The sequence below is a fragment of the Staurois parvus genome, unplaced genomic scaffold, assembly GCF_062004578.1.
Source record: "Staurois parvus isolate SC_StPar_1 unplaced genomic scaffold, SC_StPar_1.0 ptg001302l, whole genome shotgun sequence".
NCBI lineage: Eukaryota > Metazoa > Chordata > Amphibia > Anura > Ranidae > Staurois > Staurois parvus.
In genome coordinates, this window is record NW_028319098.1 from 12858169 (window position 1) to 12881966 (window position 23798).

Genomic DNA, 23798 nt, shown 5'->3' on the forward strand with positions numbered 1-23798 from the left:
TGACACACGCTGGGAGTGGTCATCTGGGGGTAGGGCCGGGTATCTTCTAGGATGAAGGTGCTGTGCGTTCACGTATGACACACGCTGGGACTGGTCATCTGGGGGTAGGGCCGGGTATCTTCTAGGATGAAGGTGCTGTGCGTTCACGTATGACACACTCTGGGACTGGTCATCTGGGGGTAGGGCCGGGTATCTTCTAGGATGGAGGTGCTGTGCGTTCCCGTATGACACACGCTGGGACTGGTCATCTGGTGATAGGGCCGGATATCTCCTAGGATGAAGGTGCTGTGTGTTCATGTATGACAGACGCTAAGACTGGTCATCTGGGGGTAGGGCCGGGTATCTCCTAGGATGGAGGTGCTGTGCGTTCACGTATGACACACGCTGGGACAGGTCGTCTGGTGATAGGGCCGGATATCTCCTAGGATGAAGGTGCTGTGTGTTCATGTATGACACACGCTAAGACTGGTCATCTGGGGGTAGGGCCGGGTATCTCCTAGGATGGAGGTGCTGTGCGTTCACGTATGACACACGCTGGGACTGGTCATCTGGTGATAGGGCCGGATATCTCCTAGGGTGAAGGTGCTGTGTGTTCATGTATGACAGACGCTAAGACTGGTCATCTGGGGGTAGGGCCGGGCACATCTTGCCATCTAGGTACTCTAGGATATCTGGTGACAGGGAACGATGCGTACCATTGAATCCACTTCATGCACTGAACAAAGTATGGCACTATCGGCCCTCTCCTCGCCCTAATCTCTGGCTCCCCAACTCTCCAGGCCTGCAGAGAGCCCATTGCTTCCCCAGTCAGGGTCCCTCTCCGTAGCATGCTGGCAGAGGGCAGTCATTGGTCGGCAGACTTTGAACACATTTTGTTTGGAATGTATTTAAAGCGGACGCTCGGTGGGGCTCTGGGCTGTCCACACAAACGGCGCATAATTGGCGGTAGCAGGCTGTGATCAGATCACACAGGACATCCCTCCCCGTCTATGGAAGTCCATCAGCAGGCCGCACAAAACACAGCGTCTAATCCCTAGCACAGCGCACAGTGAGGGAACACACAGCTACGTGATAGGACAAGCAACCAACCGCGGACAACCACATCCTTACTGGACCACACAAACCCCGCCCAGAACACACTCCATAAAGCGACGTCTCACTATCTGGGGACGTCGCGGCTTAAATATCCATCTTTACTACTGGCAGATTGCATTTATTAACAGTAAAGTACTGGCAACACAGTAATTACGTGTTTTCCAGTAAAGTTAGTGCATCACTAGTATGTATGAGAGAGGATTCTGAAGACAAATGTTTAGAAATGTAACCCACACAATCCACACACAAACACTCAGCAATTGATCACAGGCCATGGTTGCAGGTAATGTTTCATTTCTGTGGTGGGTACACACTCCTGAACGCTGGGACTTGCGTTTGCACAGAAGCTGGAGACCTCAGTGTCGCTAGCTTAGAGAGGTGTACGGGCTTTCCAGTGACCAACATGGCGCGTCGGACACGTTGCCTCCCTGGTCATGTGAAGCCTTGCAGGGCGAAGCTCCTCCCCGGAGTGCTGACGTGGTGAGAGCAGTCAGTGTGTACAGCGTCATCCCAGGCGGAGGAGGCAGAGCCCTGTCTGTGCCCCGCTGTCCCTGCTGAGTGCGAGACACAGGCGCCATCCGTCATCATGGGCATCCGCAAGAAGAGCAGTAAGACCCCGCCGGTGTTGAGCCATGAGTTCATCATCCAGAACCACGCCGACATCGTCTCCTGCCTGGCCATGCTGTTCCTGCTCGGGCTCATGTTCGAGGTGAGAGAGACAGGGGCCTGGGAGCTGAACATACGGGAAGGGGGCACTGCCTATACACAGTACTGCCTGCCTGAGACTGCCAGTCTGGGGGGAGGTCACATAACAAGAGTAGAGCCAGTCTAAGGGGCCCCATACCCAGGAGTTCTGCCAGTCTAGGGGGCCCCCATACCCAGGAGTTCTGCCAGTCTAGGGGGCCCCATACCAACTAGTTCTGCCAGTCTAGGGGGCCCCCATACCCAGGCGTTCTGCCAGTCTAGGGGGCCCCATACCCAGGAGTTCTGCCAGTCTAGGGGGCCCCCATACCTAGGAGTTCTGCCAGTCTAGGGGGCCCCATACCCACTAGTTCTGCCAGTCTAGGGGGCCCCCATACCCAGGAGTTCTGCCAGTCTAGGGGGCCCCATACCCAGGAGTTCTGCCAGTCTAGGGGGCCCCATACCCAGGAGTTCTGCCAGTCTGAGGGGGCCCCATACCCAGGAGTTCTGCCAGTCTGAGGGGGCCCCATACCCAGGCGTTCTTCCAGTCTGAGGGGGCCCCATACCTAGGCGTTCTGCCAGTCTGGGGGGCCCCATACCCAGCAGTTCTGCCAGTCTGGGGGGGGGCATACCCAGGAGTTCTGCCAGTTTGGGGGGCCCCATACCCAGGAGTTCTGCCAGTCTGGGGGGGGCATACCCAGGAGTTCTGCCAGTTTGGGGGGCCCCATACCCAGGAGTTCTGCCAGTTTGGGGGGCCCCATACCCAGGAGTTCTGCCAGTCTGGGGGGCCCCATACCCATGAGTTCTGCCAGTCTGGGGGGGCATACCCAGGAGTTCTGCCAGTCTGAGGGCGCCCCATACCCAGCAGTTCTGCCAGTCTGGGGGGGGCCATACCGACTAGTTATGCCAGTCTAGGGGGGCCCCACACCCATGAGTTCTGCCAGTCTGAGGGGGCCCCACACCCATGAGTTCTGCTAGTCTGGGGGGGCCCCATACCCAGGAGTTCTGCCAGTCTGAGGGGGCCCCATACCCAGGAGTTCTGCCAGTCTGAGGGGACCCCATACCCATGAGTTCTACCAGTCTGGGGGGCCCCATACCCAGGAGTTCTGCCAGTCTGGGGGGCACCATACTCAGGAGTTCTGCCAGTCTAGGTGTGCCTATTCCCAGGACGATTGCCAGTCTGGGGGGAGGTCACATACCAAGAGTAGAGCCAGTCTAGGGGGGCCCCATACCCAGGAGTTCTGCCAGTCTGAGGGCGCCCCATACCCAGCAGTTCTGCCAGTCTGAGGGGGCCCCATACCCATGAGTTCTGCCAGTCTGAGGAGACCCCATACCCAGGAGTTCTGCCAGTCTGAGGGGACCCCATACCCAGGAGTTCTGCCAGTCTGGAGGTCCCCATACCCAGGAGTTCTGCCAGTCTGGGGGGTGGGCCCATACCCAGGAGTTCTGCCAGTCTGGGGGGCGGGCCCATACCCAGCAGTTCTGCCTGTCTGGGGGGGGGGCCCCTACCCAGCAGCTCTGCCTGTCTGGGGGGGGGCCCTACCCAGCGGTTCTGCCTGTCGGGGGGGGGGCATACCCAGCAGTTCTGCCTGTCTGGGGGGGGGGGGCATACCCAGCAGTTCTGCCTGTCTGGGGGGGGGGGCATACCCAGCAGTTCTGCCTGTCTGGGGGGGGGAGCCCTTATCCAGCAGTTCTGCCTGTCTGGGGGGGGGAGCCCTTATCCAGCAGTTCTGCCTGTCTGGGGGGGGGCCCTTATCCAGCAGTTCTGCTTGTCTGGGGGGGTCCCATACCCAGGAGTTCTGCCTGTCTGGGGGGGGCCATACCCAGGAGTTCTGCCAGTCTGAGGGGGCCCCATACCCAGGAGTTCTGCCAGTCTGAGGGGGCCCCATACCCAGGAGTTCTGCCAGTCTGGGGGGCCCCCATACCCAGGAGAACTAGGTGCCTGAAGGTCCCCATACCCAGGAGAACTAGCCAGAGTAAAGCCATTCTGGGGGGTTGGGGGTATGCCCAGGAGTTCTGCCAGTCTGGGGGGGGCATACCATGGAGGACTTCTTGCCTGAGTGGACCAATACCCAGTAGTTCTGCCAGTCTGGGGGGCACCATACCTAGGAGGACTGCCAATCTGGGGGGGGAGAGAGGACACATACCCAAAGTACTGTCTGTCTGAGTGTCCCCATAGCCAGGAGTGCTGCCAGCCGGGGGCCCCCATAACCAGAAGTGCTGCTAGTCTGCGGTTCCCCAGTGTATGACAGTCATATTATCCCATAATGTCAGCATGGGTCTTACTGGCCTGTGCGCTGTCCGTCAGCTGTTGGCAGTGTGTACTAATATAATAATCCTTGAAAGGCTCAACTTCTAGGTGTAATGCAATTCTGATATCAGTGACAACAACTGATTGGCACTTCTGATATCAGTGACAACTGATTGGCAAACGTGTGAGTGACCTGTCAATCCCTATGAGCCAGCAAACTAAGGAAGTTGCTGTTCTCTGGTTTTCCTCTAAGTTGTCAGTTATTGTGCGTTGCCCATGTTCCCTGTATAACCATTTTCTGTTCAGATTGATGGAGGTGTCCTTCATTCTGGCCATGTCTGCTGAGCTGGATGTACACCTGGCATTATTTTCCAGGGACACAGCTGATTTAAGTTTGACAGTTGCATTGACAGTTGAGTCGCTGCAGCAAATCCCAATTATGTGGTGGTTAAGTGATGTTTCCAGCTGTTGGCAGATCACACCGTGGTCTGATCATTCCATTTTCCAGTGATAAGATCTGCTATTTAGAGTCCACACTTGTATAAACTATAAACAGCTGGATTTGTTCATAGACTGACTCATACCAGTGTGTAGCCATATGCTGTGTTCAGCTCCAATGTTTCTTCTGTGCTTCTTTTGTCTGAATGCTTGTTTGTATGTTTCTTTATCAGTGCTACATGAGTACAGGATGTCATCTCTTTCTGCCATGTTCCTTCAACTGTTAAGGAACTGCAGCATTGCTTTTCTGGTGGCTGTGTGCATGCTGTTACACCTAGTCCTCCAGTTGTGTGATATCCGCCAGGCTCCTTGTAGAATCATGTATTGCTGTTGTCTCCATGTGCTGTAATGTAATATCCCAGCTGAGCTTACACGTGTTATCCTACTCAAAACAGACACATTGCTTACGTGTTATTTCTCAGCCATCAGTCTCCGGCGTGTGAAGTGTACGCACACCCCTTTATGTGCTACAGCTGGAATGTGTACTCTCTATGAAGAAAGCCTGCTTGTCTTTATTGAAAAGCATACTTCCCAATCGGAGATATGGTTCCTTTTGAGCTATCTGTAAAGGGAAACATTATGGCATGTGATAAATAAGAGTAGTGATATCTAAAACAACCTTCCTTTTTACATGGAATTATAGCATTCATAGATTACAGGCATCCACTGTCAGTGCTGTGCAGTATAACCTGTCATTTTTGTGTAACATAGGACTAGTGCCTTCTAGAACAAATGTGTATATATAGTACATTGTGGTGTTGGAGGTGAATTAGGGTCCCTGTGTAATCTGTTGTATGTCATTTCTGCTTTCAGTGTACAGTCCTTTCTTTCTGTGCTTAGTATTTTAATTTGTAGGATGATATGTAGAAGATATTTCAATTCTTTCAAATTAGTTACTTCTATTGGTTTGGGCTCTTTAACAAACATCTGTGATCTGACCATACAGGACATACCAACAGGTTCTTCTTAAAGCGGAACTAAAGTCATCCAATACCTCCATTCCTGTGATGTAATGTTGGCAAGTTCCCTCATAGGCACCAACATGCTTCTTTCACATGCAAGGTCTTCAGCCACCTTGATTAACCAGCAGGAGTGAATCGCACCTATACAGACGCAAGTTCATTCCAGCACTAAGGAGTGTCAAGAATGTACACTAAGCTGCACAAGCACAGCTCTGTGTACATTCTAAAGAGGTTTGTGAACAGGCGGGTAAGTGTGTTCTCTTGCAGAAGAGACAGAGCCTACCTGCTTGCACTTTTTTAAACTTTAGTTCTGCTTTAATTTCCCCCCCCCCCCACCACACATATTCTTTCACTCCCCCACCTCTCTGTTCAGCTGTCAGGAGAAAGGAAAGGAAGCTCTGAGTTACTCTAGTGAGAGCTTACCACCCTATTATGACAATCTCCAAACACTTTAACTGACACGTAAGGAAGGGGAGTGAATCCTATGCCCTTCCGTTTCCTGAAGTATCCATGACTTTCTTCACTCTCATTGGCTTAATGGAGAAGCTGGAGAGCAGATCATTAATATGAACCTGTAACTTCAGCCTAGGGTTGGTTTCGCATGGGATGGAGAAGAGCATCTGATGCATAGTCACTGTGGTGTCCGTGGGTACTCACGGGTGTGAGATTGTCACAAGATCTAGTTTTGACAACTGTTATCTCATCTATGGGTAATTTTTAAGGGGCATGAAAACACTAACCTTTTCAGAACCCAATGGTTGAGCTTTAATGTCTTGGGCATCAGTAGACGTCAGCAGCTCAGCTTGTTTGGAACTAACCAGTTGCTTTTGTTTTCCCCTGGTAATGCAATGTTGAAGGTGTCTACAGAGCACCTCTAAATCTCCACTCGGCATGTTCACATAACATGGCCAACTATACATACCTGACAGCAGCCAGATCACATCTGCATCTCGGGCCATCTGTGGTTGCCTTTAGTTGTATGTGATTTGATAACATTTGCATATCATTTTTAAGTATGCATTGTCAAGGGCCTAGCTTTCCATACATTTTGTTGATCTGCATGTTGTTCATTCTCACTATATGTGGGCAGCGACGTTCTAGCCTCTGCTGTCTATGGACTCTTCCTCCTCATTGGCTGAGACAACAGCCGGAGCCCATTGGATTTTGCACAGAGCAGCCCATTGGATTGGAGCTACTTTGTGCAAAATCACTGCACAGAGCAGGTAAGTTATAGACATGTTTGTTATTTAAAAAAACAAAAAAACCCAAAGCTTCAGGCTACGTTCACACTAGCCTTGTGTGCAGGCGGCAGAGAGGCGTTTGGGAAGCGTTTTTACCGCTTCCCAAACGCCTCTGCCAATTCTGCACATTACAGCACATGGTGCTGTTCTAACGGGAGCGTTTGCGTCGCGTCGCGGCAAAACGGACGCCTCTGGTCGAGTCAGGAGGCTTTGAAGCCTCCTATTCTCGTCTATGGTGCCGCTCCGCAAACGCCCGGCCGGCGTTTGCGGTGCGGTTGCGACGCATTTGCGGGGCGTTTGCGGAGCGGTAACACCACTCAAACTGTATTATAGGCGTTTGTGGGGCGTTATTAACGCTCGGCAAACGCCTAGCAACCGCCACTAAACCGCGCATGCGGCGTTTGCGGAGCATTTGCCGAGCGTTAACGCCCCACAAACGCCGGACCAACGCTTGCCAAACGCTATAGGGGCGTTTGGCAAGCGTTGGTAAAACAGCCAAGTGTGAATGAGCCCTTAGTGTTGCTTTAAGGCTTTAGAACCACTTTAACAGCTTCCCGACTGCCCTATAACAGAAATACTGCTACAGGCAGGCACAGGTGCACATCATCACGTGTATATATATATATATGTGATTTTGTAATTCCGGGTAGGGGGTGTGTGCGAGCACTCTACCCGCCCCGTCATTTGCGGCTGTCAATCACCGGGTCCTGGCCAGTGATTACTCACCGGAGCCCAGTAATTTCTGAGGATCTCCGATGAGGAGGAGAACTGTTTTGTTTACTAACCATTCTCCTCCCTGTCAGCTCAGGCACACTGCTTTGAATGGCTATGCACAGCACAGCCATCCAAAGCAGTGTGATTACAGTTAAGCACACTGACACTGCCCCCTAGTAAAACACTTCCAACACACTGTTAAACCTTTGATCACCCCTCATGTTACCCCTTCCTGCCCAGTGCCATTAGTACAGTGTCAGTGCTTTTTTTTTTTTTTTCAGCACTGATCACTGTATTGGTGTCATTGGGGATGTCCGTTCCCCCCAGTGTCAGAAGGTCCGCTGCATTCCCACTATAAGTCGCTGATCGCCTCCATTACTAGTAAAAATAAAAAATGAAAAAAAAAATCCCAGTATATATACCGCCATTTGTAAACGATATAACATTCACGTAAACCAATTAATTTACACGTATTGGGATTTTTGTTTAGCAAAGACATGTAGAGAATACATTTTGGCATAAATTTATGCCGAAATTAGATTTTTAAAAATAATTTTACTGCACGTGTTTAATAGCAAAAAGTCCAAAATATTGTTTGTTTTGTTTTTGTTTTTTTTTCTTCAAAATTGTCTTTTTTTTTTTTTTTTTATAATGCAAAAAACCAAAACCGCACAGGCGATCATATAATACCGAAAGAAAGGTCAATTCATGGAGAAAAAAAGAATGTAAATTTCATTTGTGTGCAGTGTTGCATGACCACGCAATTGTCAGTTAAAGTAATGCTGTGCCATAGTGCAAAAAATGGCCTGGTCAGGAAGGGGGGTAAATCCTCAGGAGGGCAAGTGGTTAAGGTGTCTATGCTACCTGTGTGGATATAAATGCTGAGGTATGTTCCCGACTTTCAATAGAATTGAAGAAGTGGCTTGTCTTTAACATTATGGAACAAGTCTAGTTGGATAATACTAAACTATTTGCTAGAGGCCTTTAATTGTCATATGTATTGTGCAAAAAAAAAATTCCACACAGAATATATATATTTATTTATTTTTTGTATGCGTATTAAACAACTTGCTAAAAAATATACTGTATGTCATGGGCAGCACAGTGGCTAAATGGTTAGCACTTCTGCCTGGCAGCACTAGGGTCGTTGGTTCGGATACCAGCCACGGCACCACCTGCCTGGAGTTTGCATGTTCTCCCTGTGCCTGTGTGGGTTTCCTCCGGGTACTCTGGTTTCCTCCCACACTCCAAAGACGTCCTGGTAGGTTAATTGGATCCTGTCTAAATTGGCCCTAGTATGTGTATGAATGAATGTAAGTTAGGGACCTTAGATTGTACACCCCTTGAGGGTTAGGGACTGATGTGAATGTATAATATATATGTAAAGCACTGCATAAATTGGCGGCGCTATATAAGTACCTGGAATAAATAACTAAAATGAACGTTATTTTAATGCCTATAAAATAACTTTCTCAGCGTAGTGAACTCATTGTTAGGTGCAGTGTCTGATTTTCTCTCTGGAACCAATCCTGAGACCATCTGTCGTATGGACCGTGCAATGGCCCCATCTCTATACTTGTGCAGTCCTATGATGATCTGAGCTTTGGTAATGATAAAATCAATATTGACCTAAATATTTTCAGCAATGGCCTGAAAGAACAGTTTAGAGATGTAGTGTTCCAGGTCATACATCATGTGTTGGGTAAAGTACATCTACCTGCCTGGCTGGTGCCTTGAAAGATGGCACGTGTCCATAAAATTTGTCCACTGATCTGTAACTTGCACGTAAACGGACCAAAGCTGAAATCGCCATTTCATAGGAAAATATCTGTTCAACCACATTTTTGGGAGTGTTTTTTTTCTATGCAGATGACCATGTCACATTTTTTTTTTTTTTTTTGAAGATTTGCAACTTTTTTTTTTATTATGACAAGTGTTGGAAATGTGTATTATTTAATGTTTCTTGCCAGTGGTCTTGCAGTGCTCATGTTGATTTGAATTTGTTTGGCAGGGGGGAGAGTGGGAATTCCCATCCTGCCACTGAAACAGGGTGCTGTAGATTGTATAAAGCTGATGCTGCATGTGTTAGGCCTGCTTCACACCTATGCATGTTGCAATCTACTACAACAAAAAGTGTCCCTGACCCTATTCAAAAACACAGTGGCTGAAAATGCATAGATGTGAACGTGTCCCATAGAAAACCATTTTAAAAGGATTGTAGTGAGTTTCTGCAAAAAGCACTAAAAAATGCATAGGTGTGAACCAGGGCTTAGTAAAAGAATTTGTTTACACCACCTTGGTCCAAACAAACTAAAGTTCACCAAAACATGGAGTTAGGCTTTACTTTTTGGTTAGACTGCTACCATGTTCATCATCCAGGCAGCTGTCAGAAAATATGAGGACAGGCGAGTGTGTATATATGGGTCATATATACATGGGTATACCAAATTTAGGCATCTTTGGCTGTGTTAACTGCACAAAGGAATACTGTGAGTTATTCAAGAAAGGCTAGTTGGAGTTCCCCTTTATTAAGTGGAAGACACTCTAAATGTAACAGCTGTGACAGTTGTCCCTTTGCACTCAACACAAGACTATGCCTGATGGGTCGGAGCACAGAAGACCATATTGTGTTTTCTAAAGTGTTTGGGACTTTTATAAAGTTCATTTTCAGTTTAGGCAAACTTGGGCTCACAGAAAAATAATATAGAATGCCATAAAAAAGGCTATCTACCTGGCTGTCATGCTGCCCCTCCAGCTTCAATACTTTGTATCAATGATGTGGAATAAGGATGGAGTCACTGAAATCCATTTGCATACTTGTGACAGATCTGTATTAGTACAGGTGTTCATCAAATCTAAGTGGACACTCCCTTTACCTACACAGCTGTCATCAGAGATTTCTCATTCTATCTACTGCAGCAAGCTACAGTTTATCCCCTGATGACGTGTCCTGCTAGTGTATATTGTTCAAGCAGTGTGAATGTTTCACTTCTGTAATGAAGAACAGTGCCATTAGGGAATCCGCAAGCAGTACATTGTTTAACTGAAAAGCGATACTTGATATAGGACTTCCTGCTACTGTAAGAAGTTAAGTGACTCAACCTTGCTATCAGATTGCTTAGTAAGCTCAAGTCTGCAAAGATTTGTCATTTGATTAGGATTCTGACTTAGCGCAGAACTAAACCCTCCTATTCCTGTCAGCCAAGGAAGCTTCCTTTGTTTGATCTGCCGTGATGCTGCACATGTGATCAGTTATGAATCTGACCATTTGATTGACAGTTTGCTTGAGAGCACAAGTAAAAGGAACTATTAAATCAATGGTTTAGTTCTGCTTGAAAACCAAATTATCAGGCAAACTGGTAACTACAGATGACATGGGTTTTATCGAACGTAAGACTTGTAGGGTTCAATATATTAGGAGATAAATACTGCATACATTTTTGAGTTAAAATAAAATGCAATATTTATCTCAAAAGTAGTTAATTCAGTAAAAAACATGCATTATTTACTGAATGCATTAAGTATTTGTTTTGCTATATTTATCACTGAAATTTAGAGTTATTTTAGGTGTTTTTTTTTTCTTTTCTTTTTTTTACATGCCAACACTGCACCAGAGGAAGATAGTTCTGTAAATAAATGCAAACAGAAATATTCTGAAACTGCAAACATTCTAGTGTGTTTTCATTTAGAGAATGATATCCCTCTGATGAAATGTTACAATTTATTTTCATTCCTGAGCTCAGGGCAGAACATTTTCCACACTGATACATTGTATACTTTTAACTTACTGGCCAGTGCAGAGTTCCCCTCGTTGTTATTTTGTACATTGCTAAATTACCGACTACCTACTGCCAGGTGATAAATAACAATTGTGTCTTCTTTAGGGCTCGTTCACCCTTGACTTGTTTTTCTAACTGTTGCCAAACGCCACTATAGCGTTTGACAAGCATTGGTCCGGCGTTTGCGGAGCGTTTTTAACGCTCTGCAAATGCAGCCTGTGCGGTTTAGCGGCGGTTGCTAGGCGTTTGCCAAGTGTTAAAAACGCCCCACAAACGCCTATAATGAAGTTTGAATGGTGTTAACGCTCCGCAAATGCCCTGCAACTGTGTTGCAACCGGCCGGGTGTTTGGGGAGCGGCACCATAGACTTGAATAGGAGGCTTCGACTCCTGACTCGACCAGAGGTGTCCGTTTTGCCGCGACGCTAACGCTCCTGTTTGAACAGCACCATGTGCAGCAATGTGCAGGATTTTCCTAGGCGTTTGAGAAACGGTAAAAATGCTTCCCAAATGCCTGTCTGCCGCTTGCTAACAAGGCTAGTGTGAACGTAGCCTTAGTGAATGCTTTTTTTTTTTTTTTTTTTTTTTTTTTTTTTTTTGCACATTCACTCCTTTAACTCACATTCAGTATTTTATTTTGATGAATTGACTCTCATATTATCTCATGTGATATTTCTGAAATGAGTCACATGACCTTCATATCTAATGCTGAATCCTTTTGTGAATTGACCCTGTAATGTTGTCCTGCAGACAGCACAGCAAGGTTGGTGACCAGAAATGTTATCATATACAAATTAGCAGTACAGTTAGGTCACGTCCTTGGCCTCAGCCTGTGATTAGACAGCGAAGGATGTCAGCCGTGTGATGAGGTTTCGCTCTTGTCTTGTTGGCATGTTCCTTTTTAGCACATGTACAGTTCTCTGGATCTTGACTGCCTGCTAGTGCCGGCCTTCCTTCTCTCAGTCTGAGTGCTAATATATATACAGTGCAGTAATAGCTGGTCATTGTAGAGGGATCCAAGTCGTTTTTGTTATCTCAGGGTTTGATTACACCACTAGCATTGGGCAGTGTTGCTGAAACCAATCTCAATGCAAAGTCAAGGGAAATAACCATGTTTTCAGTGGTAGTTCACACCATGTCCTGCTTTGGTGTGCACTGGAAAAAAACAGAGCCTGTTTCATTTTATTGTAGCTTGCTTGGCATAGGTAGTGACCTAATGCTCAAGCCTGGAGAAGAAAAACAAGCAGGAACGTGTTAGAACAACTCAACACAGTGCTGTAAAAAGCCCATGGCAGTGCACATGTGTTTTGCGAGAATTGAAGCTATGCCTGTGCTTTTTACAAGCTCCCAGTGAATTACTTCTTTTTATAGAAGTAATCCGGGCATAAATGTTGTTTTCCCATGCAGCGGGGTCATGCCCGCACTGCATGGGTTAAATGCACGTTTTTGTCTAGGTGACTGTAAAGCTGAGATATACTTGCCTAATCTGCCGATCCTCAGAGCACAAGACTGGTCCCCACCACTCCTGCCCCTCTGCACGCTGGCAATCTTGTGAATGGGCTGTTCATGATGTCACCACTCCCATATAGACATGAGGACAGCAGGAACAGTCCACCGCTGGACATGGGGGAGCGTGGTTGTCCAGAGGATTGAAGGACAGGGTAACTGTAGCTTTTCCCTGAGCCCCTAGACAAAATGAGCAGTTAACCCATGCAGTGCAGGCACAGCCCCACTGCATGGGAAAATAAAAAAAATTTAACTGGAATTCTGCTTTAAACTGATTAAGTGGCTTCTTGAACATCAGATACATTTTTTTACCACCCAAAAGATTTTCGCCTGTGCTAAAAATGAAGGCTAGCCATATGTCCCTCATTTCTTCTTCTTCAGTTCCCAGGCCAAACAAGAAAAAAATCCATTGATTCTCTATCCACTCTAAACAGTATGGAGGGAATCCCCTACCAACTATTGTGTTAAGAAAGCCACCAACACCTGTGGTTGCCTAAAGAGCCAAACAGTAACTGCATCCGATCATGCAGCTGCATCACTGCTCAGCTGATCGTTTTCCACTGGGCTCAGTTGATTTTCAGAAGAACTTGGGTAGACCTGTATGCGGCTTGCAGGCCCATCCACATTCAGCAGGAATCGACCATAAAGCAAGCCATGTATTGCCAGCTTAAGTCTCTTATCTAGTAAGTGAAATGCTGTTAACCCATTGCCTGTTAAAAGTTGGTAGTCTGCCAGACTGATGCAATGCGACATCTGAGTACTTGATCTGGTTTATAATTGCTTGTTATAAACCATCTATAATGGAATTTTGTAAATATATACCATTTCTATGTTAAAATTCTCTTTAGCTGCAGAGTGGCAATGTGTAAGGATGATAAGATTTGGCCCTGCAGGACAAGGTTGACAAAGAGTTTGTCTAGGTGTGTTCTGCCTGTTTCACTGCCAGAATTGCTGCTAGCTGGATACAACGGTTCTGCTTACTCACCTGTTTAACCAAGTGCCAAATAACTGAACTCCTCTCAGTCTACTGCCAGTGAAGCCTGCGTAAGCTGTTTTAACTTCTGCATTGCAGGGTTAATTGTGTGCCGATGGGCATTGAAAGATCCAAAATGAAGTGTGGATGAAGGAAAGTTATGGCTTGCAGGCTTTGTCTGCTTTCTAGTACATGAAAAGGCTCTGGGTGGCCTGTACATGTGGGATATCGTATCTGTTCCAGTGGCTGCAGCGTGCTGTGCTGGCTCCATGCCTAGAATTGCTCAGCGATGTTAACGTGGCAGCATAGATCTACTTGTCTCAGCAACAGTGCTAGGAAGAAGTTCAGTTCACAGAAATATGCAGCAACCCTTCTTGGAGTTGGTTTTTGAGTTTTAAGCCTTATCCATGTTTCTGTGGGAATTCTAACACGGTGACTGCTTATGAACTATCCAAAAGTAATCATCTTGTCTAAACCCAAGAGAAAAAAATGAATATAATATTGCAGATAACCAGTACTTAGATTTAGTGGCTGCAATTGTTTTCAGCTTTCAGTTGTTTAACCCTAGTGATCCTGCAAGTCACACACACTGGCCCAATTCACACCTAAGCATTTTGTAGCTCAGAAGTCCAAAACATTCAAAATCCAATGATTTTTAGTTGTGCCGGCTCACTTCTGAGCATAGTGTTGCTTGAAGCTCGTAGCTCAAAAGTATATGAGCTGCTTACGAGCTACAAGGACTTGTTTACACGTGCTTCAAAATGTGACATTGGACATACTTTTTTAAAGCACCCTGAATGCCAAACAATAAACCTGTCACTAAACAAAATGGAAAGCTACCAGTCCTGTTTATACATTGTGTTTGCTTTGCTTCAAAAATTATACCCCATGTTCCTTTCTTGGTGCTTCAAAGCATCTCCAAAGCCTCCATAGAAGCCTATGACAAAGCCCACTAACAGCACCTGCAGCTTTTGAGGGGCTTTTATTCAGGGTTAGCTTTGCTTTGTTTTGGAGGTATTGCAGGGATGAGATATCCCAGGGTGCACTGGGAAACCAACAAGCAAACCAGAAAGACATGATCAGCAGTCACTTCTGGTTGGTGCGTCTTAATTCTTGAGTGCAATGGATCTCTGAATGGCAAAAGAAAACACCTTGCATCCTCTGAATAAATACAAAGCATTCTCTGATCGGTGGAGAGGTGAGGCAGTGACAGCACACTTTCCACTTCATCCATAAAACCCCACATATCTCTGTATAATACCTACATGTGCACTAACCTTTTATTTTTTTGTGCTGGAGGTTTTGAAAGTGTTCTCTGGAGGGGAAAATGTACAGAAAAAAACAGTCCTGAATAACTTTTGGCACACTCGGTATTGTACCACATGGTGCTATTTTGTAGAAAGCCGCCACATCTATGGCATATCAGTGTTCATATTTGCAAAAATGAGTGTACATTTTGGGAGCCAGGCATCTCTGCCAGACCACATTGCTTAGTTACCTCTTCTCTTCACTACTGGACCCCACTACTTGGGAAATACAGCTTGATCATAAACCCCCCCCCCCCCACACAGATGATCTTTGCTGTGCTCTGTCATTCTGTCAGTTGTATTCCATGGCTAGACTGACTGCACTGTGCATTGCTGTGAGGCCTTTCCTCTGATTTGCAGATTACAGGGAACCAATATAAGGGGAGATTGCTAGTATTTTAACTTTTTAAAATACAGTTCTAGGCAAATGTATAGCTCCCATGATTGAGTGCATTTTCCTTGTAGTCTTTGGTGTCAGTCATCATGTAGAGAGCTGTGCACAGACACAGCTCTTCATTGTAATAAAATGATTTTTCTTGTTTGTTTTTTATTATTGTGTTTAATATTGTTACTATTTTGTAACTTATACTAGTCCCTTTTCTTTTTAGATTACAGCAAAAGTGGCAGTTATGTTTGTTACATTACAGTATAATGTAACCATTCCAGTAGAAGGTAAGTTTTTTTCAAACATATAATTATGATTTTACACATTTGGTACACAATAATTTTGAATGCAAAACCTGTTCTAGAAAAATAGTTTATATGAACATAAAAAAATAGCTTTTTCAGCTATTGGATTCTGAAAAGCTGTGGTGGAAATGGTGGAGGTTGTTTTTGTCACCTTACAGGTTCATATTCCTTGCTTAAAGTATACCTAAAGGCAGATCTTTAGTTTTGGACATTGTGGCGATAGATTAGAACACCTGTTAATTTTTATTGCTGTCTGTGCCCCTGTTAAGGAGATTCTCCCTCCCTATTTGTCCTGCTTACCATTAACAATAAAAGTGAAAGTAATAGAAAATCCCAAATTTTGGGTTGTACCCAGAAAGGTAATAGAGGGGACAGCTTCCTTTGGGGATACTAGTTCTGCTGACCTGGGGGTCCCCAAGGAATTCTAATTTGCAGGGATTTCCTTGCACTTCCTGTTTGGCAATGGGGCAGGAAGTGATGGGAAATCTTCCCAATGGGACACAGATGGCAAAATAAAAATTGATGAGTTATAGCCCTCCCTTGCTCCCACAGTTGATCCAGAGGAAGGCAAAAAACCTAGCAAAGCATGATATAATTTGCTCCTGCAGGGGAAAATATCCTTTCCCGATCCCCCGAGAGGCAATAGGATATTCCCTGAATCAACTTTACCTATAAATGTTAGTAACCAGTTATATTCTGTGTATCTAAGAAAAAATCCAGGCCTTTTTTTAAAGCAATCCACTGAGCTGTCCAGAACCAACTCTTGAGGGAGTCTATTCCACATTTTCACAGCTCTTACTGTGAAGAAACCTTTCCGTTTTTGGAGATTACATTTCTCTTCCCATAGACATAAAGAGTGCCCCCTTGTCCTCTGTGATGACCTCAGGGTGAAAAACTCTACACCGAGTTCACTATATGAACCACTGATGTATTTATACTTAATGATCATATCCCTCCTTAATCTCCTCTTCTCAAGAGAGAATAAATTAAATTCCTTTAATCTTTCCTCATAGCTGATCTCCTCCATGCCTCTTATCAGTTTGGTTGCCCTTCTCTGTACTTTCTCCAGTTCCCCAATGTTCTTTTTGTGAATTGGTGCCCAAAACTGAACTGCATATTCCAGATCAGGTCTTACTAATGATTTGTACAGGGGTAAAATGATATCTCTCTCTCTGGAGTCTATACCTCTTTTTTAATACAAGAGAGGATTTTGCTCGCTTTAGAAATCTCAGCTTGGCATTGCATGTCATTATTAAGCTTGTGATCTACCAGAACTCCCAGATCCTACTCCACTATTGATTCCCCCAGTTGTACCCCCCCCCCTAGTATGTATGATGCATGCATATTCTTAGCCCCCAAGTGCAGAAACTTACATTTATCAACATTAAATCTCATCTGCCACATAGTTGCCCAATTAAACAGTGCATTGAGGTCGGCTTGCAAGTTGGAGACATCCTGTAAGGATGTTATTCCACTGCACAGCTTGGTGTCATCTGCAAAGACTGAAATGGGATTTTTAATTTCAGACCCTATATTGTTTATAAATATATTAAAAAGTAAGGGTCTCAACACTGAACCCTGGGGTACACCACTGACAACGCTAGACCATTCAGAGTATGAATCATCAACCACTACTTTCTGAATATGATCTTTTAAATTTTTTTATTGCTGTCTGTGTCCCTGTTGGCTGTATCTAACAATGCCCAAGGAACAACTGTCGATGGAAAGGAGGGGGCGGACACCCGTTCTTGTTATACATGTCAGTAGTGGATTTTCTCACTTTGGGGACACTTGTGTACCCTAGGAAAAGGGAAATCTCACAGATGGGGGCACAGACAACAGTAATTCTAAAGCCTTAGTGTTACTAAACCCAGGACCCTGAATTCGCTATATCCGGTCTCCTATATTACACAGAACATGGAAATGCAATTATTTTAGTAAATATAAACTGCTGAATACCTTTTCTCATCAGCAGTATATAGTAGTCTTGTGATATCTATCCATGTCCGGCCAAGCACTGGTTAAAGCTTGTAGGGGGAGTTTTTTTTTCCTGCTCCAGGAGGATGCAGAACCCCTGATTTATGTCTGGACAGTGCTGATTGGCCCTGTGCTGATCACATGCACCATCCCAAGAGAAAAAAAAACCTCTCTAGCAATACACACCAAACTGAGCATGTGCAGAGTGACTCCACAGAATATGTCTTATCAAGAGATAAGATGGGGACACTGAGAGAAAGGGAGGATCGGAGAAGTCAGGATCCAACCACGGTTTTACACAATGCAGAAGAATAACCCCTTAGGTTCCACAGTGAGTATAACAAGCATGCTTTACTGCATATATAGACTGATTTTACTGTTGTGGGTTCAGTAACAATTTAAGGTTTTTCACCTTAATGTATTCTATGCATTAAGGTGAAAAACAGTCTATGCTGCAGGATCCCCCCCAGCCCCCCCAAGGCCCAAACTGATCCAGAAATATGCACAAGAGCAGGGGATTTCACTGACTTCTTCACTAGGCAGATTGATAGCAGAGGGAGCCATTGACTCCCATTACTATCAATCAAATTATGTGATGAGCAAGAGGGGGCGGGCCGAGCTGTCCGCTCTGTGTCAATAGACGCAGACAGGGCGGCTCAGAAGCAAGCCCGCATAGATGCCCCTATAGAAAGTGGCTTTCCATGAGGGCACTTGTCAAAGAGGAGGGGCCAGGAGCGCTGGCAGGGGACCCTGGAAGAGGAGAATCAGGGCTGTTCTGTGCAAAACCATTGCACAGAGCAGGTAAGTATACTATGTTTGTTATTTTAATTAAAAGAGAAAAAAAAAGGTTTAATGTCACTTTAAGTCTTGACAAATATTATAAAGCTTCATACATTTGGTCAGCCATTTTTTATCATTGTAGCCTTCTTATTTTGAGTCCTACCCTCTCATTAAGTGACCTGAATATCTGAGCTGTATTTAGTATAAGTTCTTGCAGTGAGCAGTCCAGGTCCAAATGTGCAAGTGCTTACAGATTCAGGGAGCTGTCCTCTCCTCAGGCAGCAAAGTTCAAGTCTGAGCCTTTGTAAAATTAATTGCTTTGATTTACTATGGGAAGGACCATGGCTCTGCAGTAGCTGTGCTCACAAGTGTCTCTTAATTTTATGGCTGTAATCCAACACAAATCTTGGAGACCATGAAGATAAAACCACTTTCTATTAAGATGATCTCTAGGAAGTAAGGTACTCATTTTTAAAAGGAATTAATTGGACCTATATATATTTATTTTACACATTTTGTAATGTTACAACCATACACGTAAATGTATTTCATTGGGATTTTATGTGAAGCATGTGATGAAGGGGTCCTGCGAGACGTGCCAGACCCTTTTCTTTGATAAGCATCTGGTATAGATGTCCATGGGAACCACCACCACCACCAAGACCACCAACACCACCACACACACACCAAAAAAAAAAGCATGCAGCTTGGCTGGCCATTAACAGGAGAGGAACAAGCATGTGGATTCTCCCTTGTGGTTATTTTGATCAATGATGTCAGTGTTATCTGCCGCCCTTTTGTTTACATTGTTGAGGATCCCCAGCCAGTAAATAAATAGGGCTGGGTGACACCACTGGTTGCTAAGATCTTGTTTGGGTGCACCCGCCACTTTCTTAACAACCCATGACAGGAAGGAAGCTGTCATATGTACTAGAAGCAGAAATATGATACTGAAACTATGATGATGTTTGGTTCCCAACAAAAAAGCAAAAAAAGTCCAGCATCCAGTCAAACATCTGAACAGCTAAAGTTGGGGATAAACTTGTGTTTGGACTGAACATTGCGCTGATCCTTAATTATTACCTGTGTGATAGCTTCCTTTCTTTTTCCTTTTTTTTTTTTTTTGTACTTTTTCTTGCAGAATATTGTAAAAATCTGTGATGTGCAGTATATTCAACTGATTTGTACAATAAAACATAATTTCATAATTTTTGATCGTAGTACATGAACAAGTAATACACAGAAACAAATATCGAGACAGTAGTCTATTTATACATAGTGAGGCAAAGAAAGTTTTTCACAAAAATGTCAAAATTGCTTTTAATTTCTTACTTACCCCTGGCTGATTTTATGGGATCATATCATAGAAGAAACTCATTGGATGGGTTGGGAAATGCTAGTCATTTTCATGATTTGTCTGCAACAGTCACTTTGTTTTTGTTTACTTCAATACGTTTTTGACATTAATGCAGGCAAGTTTACCATTTATTTTGCATCCAGAAATCATTTTAGACATCTGGAGAAAGAAAGCAATTAGAAATTTTGATCACATAAAAAAAACTGATGCGTGTATGACGAGCATTTATATAGGTTGTATTTTATAAACTCTGATGGGGCTGGCATGCAGACAGTAATGCATGCTATATAACAGCATTAAAATTGCATCTCAGTGACTACTGTAGTACAGATACTAGCCATGACTCTTGAATGTTGGTATATGCTCCCTAATGATGAGCTTTTTATAGGGCTTTTGCGAAATGGGTTACAAGCCGCAAATCCATGTTATCTTGTTATCCAAAAGAAAAGTTCCAGAATAGAAATTAGATTCCATCTGTATGCTGTGTTCTATTTAAAGACACAGCCTGTGTTTATCCTAGTGCAACCTACCAGGACTGAAGCTGAGTTTAGCTTTATATGGGACTTTATTCATTTATTTGGATGAGATATTATGTAAAGTCCTGCCTGAGCTGTGTTTTGTGTGTGTGTGTGTGTGTGTGTCTGTGTGTGTGTGTGTATGTATATATATATATATATATATATATATATATATGTATATGTATATATATATATATATATATATATATATATATATATATATATATATATATATATATAATGTGTGTGTATATATTTCATCCCCGGAGTTCAGAATCCTTTCTAATATTAAAAATGAGAATGCTTGATTCCCTCCAGCTATTGCAGAACTTTCAGCCTTAGAACAGTAGACTCTCCCATTGGATTGCTGGATGGCCAAAGCTCTCCCAGCACTGCTTAAAGCGGAATTCCACCTGAAAAAAAAAAAATGAAAAGTCAGCAGCTACAAAAACTATAGCTGCTGACTTTTAAAATACAATCACTTACCTGTCCCTCGGTCCAGCGGAGTCCTCACCACCGCTGGTTTCACCGGCTGTCTTCTCCCTAGCACTGGTATATTCAGTGTGGGCACCCGGTTGTGTGAGAGCTTGCGGCCTCACTGCTGGGTGTCCACTACGTATGTGCGAGAAGCGTTGTGCTTTGTGAATGGCCCTGTAGTCTTCTCGGACCTGTCACGTGTCCCAGAAGACCACGGGGGGGGGGGGGGGAACAACAACTTCCGCTTCTGATCGCCTAGGCGATCGTAGTGGGAGTGGGTACCTGTCAAATTCGGGTACCCGCTCCCCAAAGATGCCAATCCTTAATGGGAATCGGGGGACAAAGGCTTAAAACAGAACTTCCCCTTTTGCCTGGAGCTCCGCTTTAAGTTTGTAAACTTCTGTGTGTCTTCTAAGTTTGCATTTCTCTGAGTTATAATTTTAACTATGATTGCTGTATTAATAAATACACTCTACCTAATCCTTCTTGAATTAAATCTATTTGGAACGTCCTTGGCTTTTGGCAGCACTTCAGATGGTTTTAAATGGCAGATGTTACATGTGCCAAGTGGTAATTTTTTATTACAGGTAAATAGCAGTGCACTTAATGACAGGTTGATGAAAACTTCTCAGTCTTTGTTAGAAGGCACATGGTTTAACTTGGAGCATATCGTAAACATCTGTTTATTTTCTTATATAAGAACATTTTTACAAAGATCTGTTTGCAGCTAACTTTCCCACATAGTACAATCTGCATGCATTTTAGAAAAATGACTGCCCATTCTCTGGAATAAAACTGCTGCGTATGTGATCTTCCCAAACTTGTCAACAAATTGCAAAGTAACTCGAATTGTCCACTCTCCTCTTCAGCTTGTTGTAGCTGTACAGTGAGCCTGGTAAAAAAAACCGACTCAGATGACCGAAATGATTTTCCCTTTTCTGCTATCTGTAAGCTGCCCTGTCAATCAGCATGATGTATTTGGACAAAGTTGGACATAGGCACAATATTAGGTTGGACAGAAACACAGATTATTAGGTTAGACTGAATGTTAAAGCGCCCCTGGCAGGTTAAACTGAATGACCACAGAGAGTAAGTATTCCTCCCATTGACTATTCCACCATACGCAAAGAAGTCATGCTCTGAAGTCTGCTAAGAAACCAACACTTCCGGGGAACTGCCTATCTCTTGTGTCCCCTACAGTGCTCAGTGGTCTTACCCACCAACCGCCATGTCTGTATTGTGCTCTATAGTGATGTGGTGGAGGTCAAAGGAAGTGCAAGTCATCACTTGCAATGTAGATGTTTCTGGATTAATCCCATGACATTGATTTGGTTTGTTTCTCCTTTGTTTTTCAGGTGTTCTAGGTGAACCAGTTTCATTTTATCACTATGGAATTAAAGACATGTCAACAGTTTTCTTTTATATGCTTGTGGCAATAATCTTACATGCTGTCATACAAGAATATGTCTTAGATGTAAGTACAGGTTTCCTTTATTGCTTTCAAATACTACGCTGATCAATGATGAATTTGCACAATTCTAAGCGTACTTCTAATTCTGTCTGTTCATCTGGGTTCTCTTTTTCATTCGAGAAGGGACCATGTGGTTTAGTTGGTTGTACACAAAGTGATTTCAAGCATGCAGGCAGTTGATTAAAAAAATTCAACTTTTTTTTTTTTACCAAAAACAAATGTGCTTTCTCTTAAAGTGATATTGAATTCACTGCTACAATTCTCATTTTATATCATGTTTATATACCATTGTAGCTGGATGTTTGCCTCACAGTTTAAAAAAAAAAAATTCTAAGTACCTTTATTCAAGCCATGTGCACCTTTAGTCACATGATTTTGTTTGACTAGCTCCACACCACAGTGTATGATCGGTGGAGCTAACTGGAGACCTCCGGTGCAAACTGCAACATAACTGCAGAACACTTCAATAGAATAGGAGCTAGTCTGCTCACGCGGAGTCATGACTGATAGGGTAATTCTCTGTCTTACCGATCTCATGTTTCACACAAAGCATAGGGTGTAGGGACGGTTCACAGTTTGTTTTTTCCAGCAGCTGTTTGTATGAAACGTGAGACCAGTAAACCTGGGAGATAAATTCCCTGGAGCATGCGCAGTGTGTGCCAACGCAGCAGCCACAGAATCGGTTGTTATTTGACTGACACTGAGGAGAGGGAGGAGAGGGGAAATGGCAGGATCAACCAGGTATTTAATCTAACACATACTGTAGGATCAGAAAAGAAAAGGTGGACAATATAGATCAGGGATAGGCAAGAGGTTGAGATCTACCTGGACAACATGGATGAAATCAAAGATCCCCAGGACAAGAGGGGGCTTTAAAAACAAATAAAACAAAACTATCAAGCCTGAACCAAAAACACTGCATATAATTCCTTGTGCTTCCCCACTAGTGTCATTGCTTGCCCATACGGGATGTACAGGCAAGCAGATATACTGACTCAATGAACTACCACAGCGCTCCACAGCACCATGATAGATCATTGAGAGATACAAGCATACAGCCGCTAAGGCTTCTCATTCACAGAACACAGTAAATGAGTGACGTGGCTGGATGGGAAGAGCCCCGCACGGTTGGTTTTTTTTTTTTTTTTTAATTTAATAGCAAGGGGAGAAGATAGCACACCCCACCCCCTCCCCCATGTTACATCATGTTAAAGGGGGCTGGTTCCTAACATGTTACATCCTGAATATGGGTGGGACATTTTATGAAAGATGAACTTATCCTTTAACTTTTTATAATAACAAGCTTGTGATTGGTTGCTAGGACCACCCAGTAACCAATCAGCTGCTGGTTAATATGAAAGATTTATTCCAGCAGTTCCTGGCCCCACCCGCTATCCAGTACTGTGACTCCTCCTGTTCTTCGCTGTGCAGAAGAGAGCAGTGGAGGCTGTGGGAAGGCATGTGTGCAGAGCTGTGTTTCTGATTTGACCCTTCAGCTGCCAGCAGTGAATTGGTCAATCAC

The 23798-nt window shown here is 44.3% G+C and overlaps 1 protein-coding gene across 1 annotated transcript in view; it reads left to right on the forward strand.

The window, feature by feature from the left end:
* The first annotated feature begins 1569 nt into the window (after positions 1–1569).
* The window catches only part of TRAM1 (translocation associated membrane protein 1), a 46009-nt gene continuing 23780 nt past the window's right edge, over positions 1570–23798 (forward strand). The window contains exons 1-3 of the mRNA XM_089661054.1: positions 1570–1804; positions 15615–15678; positions 22161–22279. Of these exons, the coding sequence (XP_089517180.1) occupies positions 1682–1804; positions 15615–15678; positions 22161–22279 (306 nt within the window). The 5' untranslated portion in view covers positions 1570–1681. The remainder of the gene's footprint in view (positions 1805–15614; positions 15679–22160; positions 22280–23798) is intronic.